The 16,402-nt window shown below is 39.7% G+C and overlaps 1 protein-coding gene across 18 annotated transcripts in view; it reads left to right on the top strand.

Moving 5' to 3' along the window:
* mycbp2 (MYC binding protein 2) overlaps nucleotides 1-16,402 on the top strand; it is a 112,540-nt gene that overhangs the window by 26,835 nt on the left and 69,303 nt on the right. For all 18 annotated transcript variants that reach the window (XM_041806818.1, XM_041806810.1, XM_041806813.1 and 15 more), the window contains exons 6-15: nucleotides 958-1,200; nucleotides 3,374-3,445; nucleotides 3,610-3,706; nucleotides 3,803-3,876; nucleotides 9,763-9,901; nucleotides 10,113-10,189; nucleotides 14,337-14,541; nucleotides 14,669-14,833; nucleotides 14,956-15,114; nucleotides 15,209-15,413. In XM_041806818.1, coding sequence (XP_041662752.1) covers nucleotides 958-1,200; nucleotides 3,374-3,445; nucleotides 3,610-3,706; nucleotides 3,803-3,876; nucleotides 9,763-9,901; nucleotides 10,113-10,189; nucleotides 14,337-14,541; nucleotides 14,669-14,833; nucleotides 14,956-15,114; nucleotides 15,209-15,413 — 1,436 coding nt within the window. The remainder of the gene's footprint in view (nucleotides 1-957; nucleotides 1,201-3,373; nucleotides 3,446-3,609; nucleotides 3,707-3,802; nucleotides 3,877-9,762; nucleotides 9,902-10,112; nucleotides 10,190-14,336; nucleotides 14,542-14,668; nucleotides 14,834-14,955; nucleotides 15,115-15,208; nucleotides 15,414-16,402) is intronic.

The following is a 16,402-nucleotide window of genomic DNA, read 5'->3' as shown; positions in this document are numbered from 1 at the left end:
AAGAAAGAATGACATTGTATTACACAGAGTTATCTTTGATTGAGTTTTCCATGCAGAAAAAATTATCCACTGTTATTATCCTTGAAAGTTTTTCTATTAAATGAGAAAAAAATAAGCACCAAAGTTTGTTTTGAAAGATAACATGGCCTTTGGATCCTCAATACATTTTCTTGCAGCGGGGAGACTCAGGGCAGTGTCTGGACAACACAAATTAAATTTGAGGAAATGTCAAGCTCCTCTGATTATCCTGTTTGATTGTGTTACCCTGCCTTTATTCTTACGTTAATTAGCTGTCTGTCTGTTTGCTTCAACATTGTGTCCTCTCTCTCAGTCTTCACTTTTTCTTTTTTTCACTTCCTCCTTTTTTTGGATTTGCTCTTGAAGTAGATTGTTTATTTGCTGGAATAGACATCTCACCTTTACCTTCATACAGAAAAAATAGGGGCTTATTAATTGCAACTGCAGTGAGGCTTTTTGGCTTCACACATTTATCCCCTACAGAGTTAGGACTGTGTGTTTTCTCCACCCGGCTCCCTGTATTGTACGCATTGACTGAACTGTGAGTCATTGCAGTACCAGGCAGGCTGGCGGGAAGTGTGGGCTTACGAGCTGTGTGTTTGTATGTGTGTGAACTGTGAGATCAGTGGTGTGTGATGCACCGTGCCATGGAAATTATGTGAAAAAAGTGTGTGGGGACTAACAACTTTTGTAGGGGAAACCCCTCCGTGTGAAAAAGTATTCAGGCAGAATGTTTAAAGGGAAATGTGCAGTAATAGTAACTGCAGGGTCAGGAACAAATATAAGATCCGACTCAATAAGCAGCAGCAAAACTCACAGCTCATCTCCCACCTGGTACATTGTCTGCTTTACAAAACGCGCCAAAATATGTTGCATAAGAGGTTTGCAGTCCTGCCGTCTTTCACTCAGCATCCTCGTTGTCTCCTTAAATCTCACCAGGTGCCAACCATACTGAACGCGCTCCAAAGGAGCGTACAGGCTGTCCTAGTTGGAAAGATTCAAATCCAGGATTGGTTTGGGAACGGCATCAAACGCGCAGCCCTGATGAACAAGTGGGTCCTGAAGGAAGTGTCCATTGATGAGGACGAGCGTTGTCTCCTACAGACCGATGGTTCGTTCCTGTACCTGCTCTGCAAGGACGGACTCTACAAAGTGGGCTCTGGATACAGCGGCACTGTTAGGGTGTGTACCACTCAAAGCTTTATGTGGTTATTCACAATGGGATAAGCACAAATATCCAAGTTTGATGCTGTTAAGTTCTGAGTCAAATGGTCCTTTTGCATGAAGTTGAACTATTTAAAATGTGCAGACTTTAAACCTACTGTGTGAGGTTCTTTAACTGAACTGGTTCTTCACTGAGTGAATTTAATACTGTTACCTTAAAAAGACCAAAATTAGCCACCAAATCATGAAATATGATATTAGCTCCGCTATAAGCTGTCAAAAATGCTGTACACGGAAGGAAAAATATATAAATACAATCAGTCATAAGTAAGATAAAAAAGCTATATTACGGAACACGCCTATAAAGGACCAGGGGGTTCAAATGCTAACATATAAAAATTTGTCTTCAGGCATAATTTGAATGACTCAACAGAGGGGGCTAGTCCTGATTATAGGAGGAAGGCTGTTTCACAGTTGAGGAGCCATGACTGAGAAAGCACGGTCACTCTCAGTTTATGATTAGAGTGAGGGACTGCCAGAAGGCCTGTATCTGAAGATCTGACGGGTCCCCTGGTTATGTAAGGCCCCAGGAGGTCAGTTATGTAGGGTGGAGCTAGCCCATTCAAGGCTTTAAAAACATTTACAACAATCTTAAGATTAAGCCTATGGCAAAGTAGCAGCCATTGTAAAGAGGTAAGAGTTGGGCTTGTATTGTACTGCTGCAGGCGGGATAGGGATGACTGGCTGATTCAGAAATACAGGGAATTACAATATTCTAGGCAGGAAGATATAAAAGCAGGGGTATGTTTTTTTATGAGTCATTGAAGGGAAGTATTGTATTAACTTTAAAATAGCTCTGAATCAGAAGGAACTAGGTTTCACTGAAGCTTTTACCTGTTTGTTGAATTAACAGGAATTGCCAAAATAAATCCAGGGTTTTTAGCATGGGGTTTAATGTGAGAGGACAGGCTATTCATGACAAGTTTGGTGGCATCTGTGGGATCAAAAAGCACTGCTTCGGTTTTGCTATTAAGTTGAAGGAAGTTGTGGGACATCCAGGATTTTACATCTTCAAGGCAGACTTAAAGAGATTTAAGATCAGATGAACTGTTTGGTTTAATAGGGAGATGAAGATGAGTGTCATCAGCATAACAATGATATGAAAGGTTGTTTTTCTGGATAATTTGACCTAATGGTTCAAGATTCTTTATTAGTACCCACAAAGGATATTGGTTGTGCAGACAGGGGTATCAGTGTACCAAAGACAAAAACAACAAATAACAACAACACTGATTCACAATTCAGGACACAATCAGATAAAATACTTTGAAAACTAGCATCAAAATGTTAAAACCAGTGTGATTAAAACCAAGTCATGATAAAGTGCTTTTGAAGACTCGGTCAAACAATGTATATTCTATTAAAGTTAAAAGGCATCATCTTGTGCTTGTTTTGTTGAGAAGCGCTATAACTGCAGGAACAAAAGTTTTCCTGTAGTGTTTAGGTCTCCCTTCAGGAGCAACAAAGAGACAGCCAGAGCAAAGAAATTGGTATCATGTTTATGGAGAAAAGATAGGACCTAGGATGGATCCTTGAGGCACCACACAGGTTTGATTAGCTGGAGAGTACTTCTGCTCGATTTGGCAATAATGTGCGATTACGAAATACTGGACGATATTTGGATTTTTGATTGCAATTAAGATATGATACATGAAAGGGTTAGGGCTACCTTTAAAGTTAACCCTAACCCTGCAAGATAACCTTTTCTAGCACTTTTGATAAGAATTGTAGCTTTGAAATGGATCCGTAATTTGAGTTGGTTTGGGTCAAGTTTTTTTTTATGAAGACCTGCACCAAAACATATTTTTCTACCCTTTAGCAAGCTACTCTCAAAGTTTCAGGATTTGATTCCAATAAAGTTCTGTGGCACTCAGACAAAACTTCCTATGTTTACGTATGTAGGTATTATGCTGATTTACCCTGAATCAGTACATAAAAACAGGTTTAATCATAAAGGCACAATTTATAGTATTTCTTTGCTGGAGATTGGCAGCTAGCAGAAATAGTTTTATGTGTTTTATCTGTAACAGTAGAGAGCTATGCTTGTCAAAAACCATTTAAAAAACATCTGTCTTGCTCTGACAAGCTGTTGGTATTTGTGATTGTTGGCTCATATGTTGTTGCGTTACAGGGCCATGTGTACAACTCCACCTCTCGTATCAGAAATCGAAAGGAAAAGAGATCATGGCTTGGCTTTGCACAGGTAAGTCACTTGGCCTTCAGCCAAATGGCTTTAAAAGAAGCTGCAGATGTTTGATTACAGAATATTCATTGGCATGCTTGAATGTGCTGTGGTCTTAATCAAAACCAACATTTCTGAAGTGTATGTATTTTTTATTATTTATCAAGTTTGTGTTTTGTCTTCAGGGGTATTTGTTGTATCGAGATGCAAGCAACCACTCGATGTCAGCCCTCAAGATCAACCCAGAGACCCTGGAGCATGAAGGAACTGTCACTATGCCAGGTGAAAAAACAGTCTTTTTAGATTTTAAGCTAATTACATAATCATACTCATAAGTAACAACATATATAATCACAAATACTTTGCTTTTCTTTGCAGGTCAACATGCAGATGGACAGAACATCATCTTCACTGATGGAGAGTACATCAACCAGATCGCAGCCTGCAAAGATGTGAGTTTAACATGAGTTCTCACACTGTCAAAACTTTAAAAAAGTACCGTATGTATTACGTGTTGTCATCCCTCTGCAGTGGTACCGAGCATAGGCACAGAGTGCCCATAAAAAGTATTTAGCCCCTAGGATTTTTTCCCTCCTTTTTGATTTTATAAAGCTATCATGGTCCTTGGAATGTGGCTTTTTTTGACAAACACGATGAAAAACCTCTTTAATGTAAAGTGAAAACAAGTTTCAACAAATTAGTTTCATTTAGATAAAAACATGTAATTTAAAATAAGTGACTGCACAAGTATTCAACCCCTTCAGCATCCAATGCACTGAACATCCCCCAGTGTTCAATTGAGAAATGGAAGGAACATGGCACATGTGAAAATCAACCTAGATCAGGCCGTCCTCTAAAAAGTGAGTGACTGTAAACAGGAGAATAGTGAGAGAGGCCGCCAAGACACCTATGACTACTCTGAAGGAGTTACAAGCTCCAGCAGCTGAGATGGGAGGGACTGCATACCAACACTGTTGCCCATGTTCTTCACTAGTCAAAGCTTTATGGCAGAGTGGCAAAGAGAAAGCCACTGATGAAGAAAACACATTAAATCTCAAGATGGGTTAGCCAAAAAAGCATTTGGAGACTCCATGGCCAAGTGGAAGAAAGCTCTTTGGTCTGATGACCAAAATGGTGCCTTTTGGCCATCAAACAAGATGCTATGTTTGGCCACCAAACACTGCACATCACCACAAAGACACCATCCCCACTGTGAAGCACAGTGGTGTCAGCATCATGCTGTGGGAGTGTCTCTCAACAGCCAGCGCTGGAAGGGCCCCATTGCTTTGCAGCCTGACAGAGCCTGAGCAGTTTTGCAAAGAAGAATGGCGTAAAACTGCAATGTCCAGATGTGCAAGCCTGATTGAGACCTATCCACACAGACTCAGTGCTTTGATTGCAGCCAATATAGAGGTGCTTTGTATTTTTCCAGGCCAAAAAGTCAAATTATTTTGACCTTGATTGATTTATGAAATCAATTAAAGGGTAAAACATCCAAGGGGTGATAACCTTTTACTATATCTGACTGTAAAGAGTGGATCTAGACTCACTGTGGTCCGTTGATTCGTCAAAAACATTCCAGGCTAAAGGATAAACACAAATGTATCATGTTTTTGCTGAGTTTAACAGCTTTTCGCCCTCATTTTGTCATAAACATCCTTTAAAGGAAGCGGTGATATGATATTTAGCACTTAAACCGTTTGGGGGTGCATGTTAGATAAAAAGAACAACTCGGCTAAGCATGACAAGTTACAAGCCATAGTGATGTACCAGTTATAAGAGATGGCTCTTTTATGTGAACAAGAGTCAGCTCCAATGTCCTTTTTTCATATTTTTGTTGTTTTTTAATAGACTTAAAGGCCAAAATGGTATCAAATAAAAAGTTGTTAGGAGCCAAAGGACCAGCTATTATTACTGAGCTAAGCCATTGTTCTGGATCGCTAAAAAAAGGTGAAATTTGCATTACTTCCAGCAAGGCTCGATCGACATCGGCTGTGGAAATGCAATCACGATCAGGGTTTATTGTACCAAACCATGCCAGACTATACTGAACCAATACACATTTTGATCCTTGGCTCTTCCAGTTTAAAATTAGAGTGTGTAATTAAACCTTTTTCAGCTCCTAAGTTGTATATTTTCAAACCATTTGCAGCCGTGAAAGCCCTTTTGCAAGATGCTTTGTTTCCCTCATTGAAAACCAAATCTCCTATAATTTAAAATGAGGGTACTTGTCCCTCTTGAGATGCCCTATGAATCAGCTGTGACTGCTGTTAGAGGCCCTGCCTCACTCTGACAGGCCCTCAGCTGATCACCAGCTGTGACACAGAGGGGGGTGTAGCTGTGTCTGAGTTCATATGAGCGAGTGCATGATGTATGTGTGTACGTACGTATGGGCGTAGCAGTGGGGGCACTGGCACCAGATGTGAGTATTCTCTAGAGAGCTTAATCTCTCAAGCAGCTATCTGCATAAGCACTCTGTAATGTGAGAGGGGGGAGGGGATTTGAAATCCATATATCAGCCATTGTGGTTAGCCCTCCTATCACATAGCAGTTTGAAAGCTAATCAAAGGGGTGGGACATCACACTGAGGGGAGTTCACAGAAACTGCATGCTTGCTTATTGAGCAGACAGCTGATGCAAAAACCCCATACACCACTAAATGGCAGAGTAAGAACCATGTGCTGCTCGATGAGGAGGTATCAGATGGTAGGATGAAGAGGAGGAAGGTGAAGTGGGTTAACTATGGGAGGTCAAGGGGATTGTAAGAGGTGGAGGGAAAGATGTGAAGAGTTCCGGCTGGAAAAAGATGCTCTTTTTTTTTTAATGATTTGACCAGCACATGTGCTCCTCTCTGCAGGAATCAAAGTGTAAGAGATGAGTCTGTCATCATTACCACACAGTAGAAACCAGACCATCCTTGTGCTACCTTTAAGCCTTTTTTATATCCCCGCTGTCTCCCAATTATTTCCTTATTGTGGGCTGCTCTTTTCTCTGTTCATATCCTGTATATTACACTTCCAGCCATATCCCCTGCAGTCTGACTAATCCACATTTCTGACTGTTGTGTCATCTGTTATGTGCTCAGCTTTGACTCAAAGTGTGTGAGATGTGCGTGGACGTCACACCCTAAAAGCTATTGTTAAGATAAATGCTTTTCACACAAACATGGCTGCTGTTTAAAGTTGCTATAGTCGCTTATGTTATATAAATGGATGAACAGATAAAAGAAACACCCCCTCACTCCCAGTAGATTGACTCAAACACACTGCAGCTACAGTTGATAGACTCAGCCGTCTATAAGGCATAATCCTTGTGTTAATCCAAACTACATCCAGCAACACATTAGTTGTGATTGTGTGTGGGGTATGGCGCTTATTTCTAATCACTTACCCCATTCCCCACTATAGCCAAATACAGACATGAACTGTGTGTAGCCACTTGAGCATGAAGAGAGTTAAAATTTTCAAGTATTGTGTTTTTAAGTGTAATTCAAGTCTGGCTTGCAGCTCCTTTCCCTCATGTTTCTCCCCCTCTCTCATCCCCATTTCTGACTCATTCCACTTTCCTCCTCCCTGAATAAAGGCATTAGAATCCCCCAAAATATCCTAAAAAAGAATTGCAATATGGGTATGATTGTGGGTCATATTTAGCAAGTTTAGCATATTTAGCACTACACAATAAATCATTTTTTTATCCTTTAAACAATATGAGCTTCCATGGTAAACATATTGGAAAAGTCTGAGTTTACTTTTTAGAAGTAAGTTAAAAAAAACATTGCAAACAAGCAAGCAGTGCTTTCTCACATAAAATGTCTACAGTTTACAAGCTTTCAGAACATGTTTGTGTTGTCAGATAAAACTCAAGCTAGCTATCAGCTACCCACAAAAAAACTTGATTTAGTTGGATTTACGAAAACTTGATGTGAAGTTTAAGCTTAATCTTATGTATCTCACTTCATGTTGTTATCACTAGGCATCACATTTTTCCTTATATAGGACTATCCATTTTCTATCCATCCATTTTCTATACTGCTTATCCCATTCGGGGTCACGGGGGGGGGGGCTGGAGCCTATCTCAGCTGTCATTGGGCGAGAGACAGGGTACACCCTGGACTGGTCGGCTGTCAATCGCAGGGCTGACACAGAGAGACAGACAACTAGGCACGCTCACACTCACACCTACGGCCAATTTAGAGTCACCAATTAACCCTTATGAGTGGTGGGAGGAAGCTGGGATACGCGGAGAGAACCCACGCGTGCATGGGGAGAACATGCAAACTTTGCGCAGAAAGGCCCTGACCGGGAAGCGAACCAGGAACCTTCTTGCTGTGAGGCAACAGTGCTGACCCCTGCTCTGCTGTGCAGCCCCTTATATAGGACTGGTCTAATATAAACAGACTTAAAGTTTAAGAAAATGTAAATAATGTCAGATTAGAACCGTGATTGCATATATTACACTGACAGTCTATATATGACACAATGATGTCTCAATGTCACCTTTTTCCCATATGAGCTGTTGTCACATGTATTGTAGTTCACTGAACTGTCGTCACAGGCTGAGCCTGGATAAACAAAGCCACAATCTAATAGTCCAAACATTAAGTGTATTAAAGAAAAGAGGTGGTCAGAAGAAAGACAGAAGATTTAAATGCGGCAAGCTCACCTGCACACGTCCAGCTGGGCTTCTGGCGTTGTTTGCTCTTAGTTTGGTTGTGTTGTTCTCAGAAATAATGATAAGTTTCATTCAAGTCCGTGGATGTGGGTTGGCTGTATAGTCTGGTGACAAGCAGTGAGTCTTGTGACCTCTTCTGAAGGTACTTCGCATGCACTGCTGGCATGGTGTGTTCAAGACTAACGGACAGTCTAGTAACATTTCAGCACATTTACAAAATAGAGAATAAAAGAAGAGAAACTCTACGTTGCTTATAACTCCTAACAATTACATTGCATGGTGTCACATCGCATTTCACTGTATTGTGTCACTTCCTATTGCACTCACCACACCACAGAACATCTTGTCATACCGCTGCAATATAACGTATCGCACTGCATTGCATCACATTGTATCCTACACAACCCTACCACATCGCTTCGTATCGTATCATATAGTATCATAACACATTGTATCGTATCACATCACATTTAATTATACCACATCATATTGTATCATATTGCATTTATTACATTGCATCATATCTTACGGCATCACTTGAATCACATCAAAATGCACATTGTATTTTATAGGGGTGGGAGAAAAAATCGATACAGCTTAGTATTGTGATTTTTTTCTGGTGATACATCATATCTTCTTGTCTGCCAAGTATCAATGTTTTTTTCAAATTAATTGCTGATATGAACTTAAGTCAATAATAATCAAAAAATAAAATCAATTATTTGGACAATTGTTTGTCCACTGATGTTGGCAGAGGTGACGGTCATAGAGCAGGAGAAAGTTAGTACAACAAAGATGGCAGCACCAGGGGAAAGACATTAGGAATGCAAGCAGGGCACAAATGAGACAGACATGACACATGAGGTTTGCAAGATGTGCTACCTGAAAAGAAAATACTGTGGAAATACGACAAACATGAGGGCTAGGCTAATGCTAACTCAGCCAAACAGTTGGAAAAATGGTATAGATCACAATATATCGCAATATATGGTATTGAAATACTCACTGTATTGCAAGATGTTTAAAATTGCAATAATATAGCATCATGACCGAAGTATTGTGATAATATCGTATCATGGGGCCACTAGTGATCCCCCACAGTATTTTATCATATTGTCCAGCACCATATTGCAGTATGTCACACTTAAACATATCACAATATCCCAATGCATCTCATCACATCGTAGTGCATCCAGTCACATATTATCGCATCTTAGAGGATTCTATCTTATCGTATTATATCGTATCATATGGCATTGCATTATACTACATCCTGTTGTATCATCTTGCATCATTTCACATTGTTTCCAATTGCATTTTGTTATATTGTATCACATTGTAATGCATTGCATTGGAATCCTGTTGTATCTTTACCTATCATAGCATATCATGTTATATCGTATCATATTGAATCACCTTTAACATATCGATTATATTTTATCTTATTGTATCGTATAAGTAAAATTAATGTACCCTGTTTTCGAAGGAAATTGATAGTTGTAGAGCCACACTGTGTTGGATTGACAGTCAAGTGAAGCAAGAATCTGTTTTTATTGGCTCACAGGCCTGTTGTGTCCTAACTAATTAATTAACTAAATGTTAATGGACTACAACTGTAAAAACGTGCAGTCATTAAACTATCCTCTTGTTGGCCCTGACTCCTGCAGGATGGTTTTGTGGTGCGGATCTACACTATGAGCTCAGACCCGGCCCTGCAGCAGGAACTGCAGCTGAAGCTGGCAAGGAAATGTCTGCACGCTTGCGGCATCTCTCTGTTTGACCTCGAGAAGGATCTACACATCATCAGTAAGTGAATCAAAACATAAATACAGAACTGGTTTATCTGTATCAGGATGTGTGTGGCAATATTCATATCCATAAACACACATGGCAATTTGTAATGTGTTTACAAGGTATCAGATTGTGTTCAAAACATTAAGAAATACAAAAAAGCATGCATTAATTTTGACCATGTCTCCTTGTATACATGGCTCTAAATAGTATTTTGTTCTCTCAGGCACAGGCTTTGATGAAGAGGCAGCGTTGCTGGGTGCAGGCAGGGAGTTTGCTCTGATGAAAACTGCCTCTGGAAAGGTAAGAGTGAACTTCTTTTTCAGCCGTATGCCTAAAATGTGTACGTGGTTGGAAGGTTGTAAAATTTAAGTGGGAACATACTCATAACAAACAAGGCAAGCATGAGAGTGAACCTAGAGAAAGAATTCTTAAATTAGTTGTTTTTTAGCATGAGTGTTTCCCCTAAATCACATTGCCACATTAAACTATTATAATATAAAATTGACATACCGCTAGTTCATAACATCTTCATGTTGTTAGCTATAGTTCAATTTTCAAGGATCAAACATTTCCACGTTTTGGAAAAAGTCCTGTGGTCTTACTCTTTAAAAACACAAGTACTGATGTTATTGAACTTGTTTTTTTTCTTCTCTTTCTTAAAGTGTTCAAAGCAGAACCTTAATTCAGAAAATTATTTGATTAGCACTAACAAATATCACATCTTAAACCTTTAAAATCTGAAAACTGCTGAGGATAAATGATTCTATGTTCTAAAATGTGTAGCCAAAACCCATTACTAGACATACAATCAACAATACATTACATTTTACCATAAGTTATAGTAATCGACTCAATGATGGGGCATTTATTTGGAATAAATCACATCCACTTAAACCCATTCTGTGCTTCTACAGTACTGAAACTAATACCCCTGGATGTTTTTTTCTTGTCTTTATGCATTACTTGAATATACAGTGCCTATAAAAAGTATTCACCCCCTTTAATGTTTCACCCTTTAACTGATTTTATAAATCAATTATGGTCATGTAATTAGGCTTTTTTGACAAAAACAACAAAAAACCTCTTTAATGTCAAATTGAAAAAAAAAAAACAATTATTGCCTCTTTAATGTTAGAGTGAAAACAGATTTCTAAAAGTAATGTCAATTAAACAAAATATATAGTGTAAAATAAGTGCCTGCATAAATATTTACCCACTTCAAGTCAGTATTTAGTAGAGGCACCTTTGGGTGCTATCACAGCATTGAGTGTGCGTGGATAGGTCTCAGTCGGGCTTGCACATCTGGACACTGCAGTTTTACTCCATGCTCTTTGTTAAACTGCTCAAGCTCTGTCAGGTTGCAGGGGGATCAGGTGTGAACAGTCCTTTTCAAGTCCAGCCACTAATTCTCTATTGGATTAGGAGTGAGCTTTGACTGGGCCACTCCTCCAGGTCTTTGTGTTGCTGTAGAGTAAATCTTCTCCCAAACTGTTGTTCTCCTGCTGACTAAATAAGCTTGTCCTCCAGGATTTTCCTATACTTTGCTGCATTAATTTTGGCCTCTACCTTTTCAAGTCCTCCAGGGCCGGCTACAGAGATACATCCCCACAGCATGATGCTGCCACTACCGTGCTCCACAGTGGGTGTGGTTTGTTTGTGCTGATGTGCAGTGTTTAGTGTCTGCCAAACATAGCAATTTGTCTGATGGCCAAAGGTCATCATATTTGTGTCATTCGACCAAAGAGCTTTTTTTCCACTTGACTATGGAGTCTCCCACATACCTTCTGTCACACTCTAGTCAAGATTTGATATGAGTTTTCTTCGACTTTCTTTTTGCCACTCTTTGCCCATAAAGCTTTAACTGGTGAGGAACCTAGGTAGCAGCTTTTGTATGCAGTTTCTTTCCATCTAAGCTTTTAAAGCTTGTAACTCCTTTGGAGGAGTCACAGGTTTCTTGGCAGCCTCTTTCACTAGTCTTCGTCTTGCACAATCACTCAGTTTGTGAGGACGGTCTGATCTAGGCAGATTGACTCATGTACCATATTCCTTTCAGTTCTGATGATGGATTTAACTAAACTGTTCAGTGCCTTGGAAATCTTTTTGTTTACATCCCCAAACTTATACTTTACAGTAACCTTTCTCTGAGTTGCTTGGTGTGTTCTTTTGTCTTCATGGTGTAATAGTAGCCAGGAACACTGGTTAACCAGTGACTGGACCTTCCAGACACAAGTGTTTTTACTCTACTATCACTTGAGACACATTTATGGCACTCAGATAATCCCCATTTCACTAATTGTGAGACTTCTAGCACCAACTGTCTGGACTTCTGTTGAATTGAGTCAGTCACTTTAAAGGTGGTAAATATTTATACAGTCTCTTATTTAATAGGCACTGCATCACTAACAACAACAAATTTACCCTGCTGAAAAAAACTATAGAACAAACACTTATAGAGAAATAAAGTGTGGGAAGTCATGTTGTTGTGTGAGCTTGGATTGTGTTAGATCTTGAACATATCGTATTTCATGCAATAAATGTCACTATTGTATAGCACTAAGTTGTGTTTGTTTAAATTCAGTCAGTAAAAGATTCCAATTGACACTTTCAAATAGATGTTGATGAAAAAATTAGCTTACTAAGTGACGTCTTTCCTTAACTAACTAGATGTGATTAAAGAATTTTAGCCTGCTAAGCAGAGGCTGTGGTCTACAGAACAATGTTTACTTTTAAGAAAACCAACTAGATCTCACTGATAGTAAATCTCAATGTAGAAACACCAACATGAATTTCAGTGTTCTTGTATTTTGTTTAGGGTAAATCATGGAGTCATTATGCTTGTGTTTGTACTAAGGATTTTGGAAGTTTAACTTCCTGATTCAGATCTTTGTAATGGGGCAGATTAAACCGATTCACTGTAAGGAGGCTTTGCTTTCTGGAAGAAGATAAGTCACATTTTTATGCAGGCTGTTTTAGTAAGATGAAATGCTAACTATGTAGTGTGCTGGGGTGTGGAGGGCGGGGTTGTGTGCTTCTGTTCTGTAGGTGTGGTGCAGTGTGAGTCTTTTGTAGATAGCAGCCCTGTTGCACATTTCTGTGCCTGTGTTGAGGCCTAATCTCACAGCTCTCATTATCTACAGATTACCTTCCCCTGACAGACTGTATGGGTAAAAATAGGAGCAGCTGACCTTTAGCTTTGCACAAACTTTACTGCTCACTTGGACTGGACAAAATACCACACTCTTGATTTTTGAAAAAGAAGTCAGAGCTTTTGTGTTTCTTGTTTACAAGCTACACTTTCATCTGATTGGAGTGCTTTTGTGACTGTAATTTGCATTTGATTGCTAGATGATTTGGGTTGTATAGAGAGTCCTTCAGCTCCTGCAGCAGCCTTTGTACAAGGGTTGTCACATTACCCATGTTGTTTAGATTGTTGAAACACTCAAAAATTTTTGAATAATGCACCCCTTTTGAAATATTTTTTCCAGGCTATGTTTATACTGGCTGGTTCAAAATATAATTTAGAGAAGAAAAAAAGCTTTTATAAAGAAGTACAATACAGCTCTGTGCAACTAATGTCTGATTTACAAAACAACAACCTTGTGACTAAGAAAAGGCTTTATGAGGTTAATTTGTTTCATGCATTCCTGGGCCAATTTCTCTGTGCAAAATAAAGCAAAAAAGTTGGCTTGGATAGAGCAATTTAAAGTTTTCTCCCTGACACTAACATGGTTTGGAAGACCCTTTTAACTGTGTTTACTTTTTACTCTTTTTACTTTTCAATACATTTCAATACATACAGCCTCTAAATAACATGACTAACACGACTCTCTCTGAACTTTTTTGCAACGTGTTGTTGGAGACTCTGCATACAACAACTGTTGCCTGGGTTCTTCAAGAATCTAAGCTATAAAGGGAGTGGCAAAGAGAAAGCCACTGTTGAAGAAAACAAACTAGAGTTTTCCAAAAGACAGGTGGGAGACTTCCTGGTCAAGTGGAAGAAGGCTCTTTGGTCTGATGCCAAAGTAGTGCTTTGTGTCCATCAGACAAGACACTATGTTTGGCAAACACCAAACAAACAAGCCATGCCCACTGTGAAGCATGGTGGTGGCAGCATCATGCTATGGGGATGCTCATTCCAGTTGGAATTTGGGGCTGGTCTTGAAAATGACTGTTCACACACAATCCCTGTGCAACCTGACAGAGCTTTAGCAGTTCTGCAAATAAGAATGGAGTAAACGTTTTTTGGACTGATGTTTTGAAGTACATATTCTTCAAAAATATCTCCCTTGTTTATCAAAAGTTGCCACAGAAGGGAAGTACTATTTGAAAATCACAACCAAATGACATCATCTAAGGAAGAGAATAAGTAAATTCAAAACAAGCATTGCCATGGAGCCTTGAATGCTCATGAGGAAAGTGTTTTGTTTCTTTCCTCTTCCCCTCACAGATCTACTACACAGGAAAGTACCAGAGCCTGGGCATAAAGCAGGGTGGTCCGTCTGCAGGGAAATGGGTGGAATTGCCCGTGACAAAGTCTCCCAAGATTGCTCAGTTCTCAGTTGGCCATGATGGCTCTCATGCACTGCTCGTAGCCGAAGATGGAAGTGTGTTCTTTACCGGGTCAGCCAGCAAGGGAGAGGATGGAGAGTCCAGTAAGCTCATCTCAACTATTTTTACAAATTCAGGAGTTTATTTCTGTCAAGCTTTTGTCTGACATGTTATCAATGATGTCTTTGTTGAAGGTCTGAGAGATTTGTTTTCTTTTTTTAACATTTGCAGCTAAAAGTCGCAGACAGCCCAAGCCATATAAGCCCAAGAAGATGATCAAATTAGAGACAAAGACAGCGGTGTACACAGCGTGTAACAATGGCAGCAGCAGCATTGTCACCAAGGATGGAGAGCTCTACATGTTTGGCAAAGATGCAATCTACAGTGACAGTACCTGTGAGTTTGCTGAGGCTATTACAGTGTCTTTTATCAGGATTTTTCCATTTGTTTCTATTTTGTGTTCTGTTTTAAAAATTGTATTTTTCACTTTGTCACAATTCCTTCTTTCCTCCCCACAGGCCAGGTGACAGACCTCAAAGGTCACTTTGTAACTCAGGTTGCCATGGGTAAGGCCCACACGTGTGTTCTGACCAAGAGTGGTGAAGTGTGGACATTTGGGGTGAATAACAAGGGCCAGTGTGGCAGAGATACTGGAGCCATGAGCCAGGCAGGGAAAGGTGAGCAGATTGACAGACAACAGCATCTTTTGCATTGTGTGCTTGCTTTAGGCTAAATCTGACAGTTTCTTGTTTATGTCTACGTTTTTTTTAGCGTTTGGTGTGGAGAGCATGGCCACAGCCATGGATGAAGACTTGGAGGACGAGCTGGAGGAGAAAGAAGAGAAGAGCATGATGTGCCAGCCAGGCATGCACAAGTGGAAGCTGGACCAGTGCATGGTGTGCACAGTGTGTGGAGACTGTACCGGCTACGGTGCCAGCTGTGTTAGCAGTGGACGGCCAGACAGAGTACCAGGAGGGTAAGGAGTCACAGATCACGGAAGCAGTTCTGTTGGCCAAACACCCATTCTATGTATGACAACAGAACAGGAAGTCCACCGGCTGAACTTCAAAAAAAAAAGTTTTATTGGTTTTCATTATGAATGACATTTTTAAAAAATTTTATTTTTATTAACATCCAGGGTATTTACAAAGAGAAAATACAAAACATTATTAACATGTTGTGCCTGCTTTTACAAATTCAATGTACAAGAAGTTAAAGTGCCTTCAGTCACAATAACATAATGAATGGAATGACATTTTGCTTCGTTTTCGGTTTTGGTTTCCAAAAACTTCCACTGTTACACGGCAACGTTTTGAAAATTATTTCCATATACTTGAGAACGCAGGAAACACCAAAACGCTGTATTAAGGTGATTTACTGCACAATAAAAATGTCTCTACAACAAGCAAAGTACAGCACATTCACTGTTTTTCATGTGTTTATCATAACATGTTACATTTTTATCACACACGGGTGCATGAGAGTCATTCATCACTAAATCCTCCTCATCACTATTGTGGCGCGGCAGCGTAATATCACAGCACATATAAACACCAAAATGCATTGCAAGACTAGTCTTGTTATAAAGAAGATATCCTTTGTTTTGATTTTTCAGGGACAAATTTTTCTCCTACAGTCTTTAATTTTTGGTGGATTTTCTCAGAAAGTGCAGCGCTTCCTGCTTTTAGCACAGCAAAAAAATGTTCGTCTTTAATCAGAATACTATTTCTGTTTCCCCTTTCTCCATTTTATCTGCTTCTTGTAAGTGATTAACTATTTTTTTAACCTTAACACGGAAGCTTCAATCCAGTCTCCTCCATCAGCTGCACACTGATATGTAACTAAATCCAGCTGTCTGTGATGGAAGCTGAGTCACGGTAAAATACATCAGACAGCTCGGGTCGAGCTGCCACGGCTCGGTTCAGAGTGCTGCGACACTCGCGCTTGACAGCTGACTGCAACGTT

The sequence above is a fragment of the Cheilinus undulatus genome, linkage group 15, assembly GCF_018320785.1.
Source record: "Cheilinus undulatus linkage group 15, ASM1832078v1, whole genome shotgun sequence".
NCBI lineage: Eukaryota > Metazoa > Chordata > Actinopteri > Labriformes > Labridae > Cheilinus > Cheilinus undulatus.
This window is presented reverse-complemented; position numbering and strand designations above follow the sequence as displayed.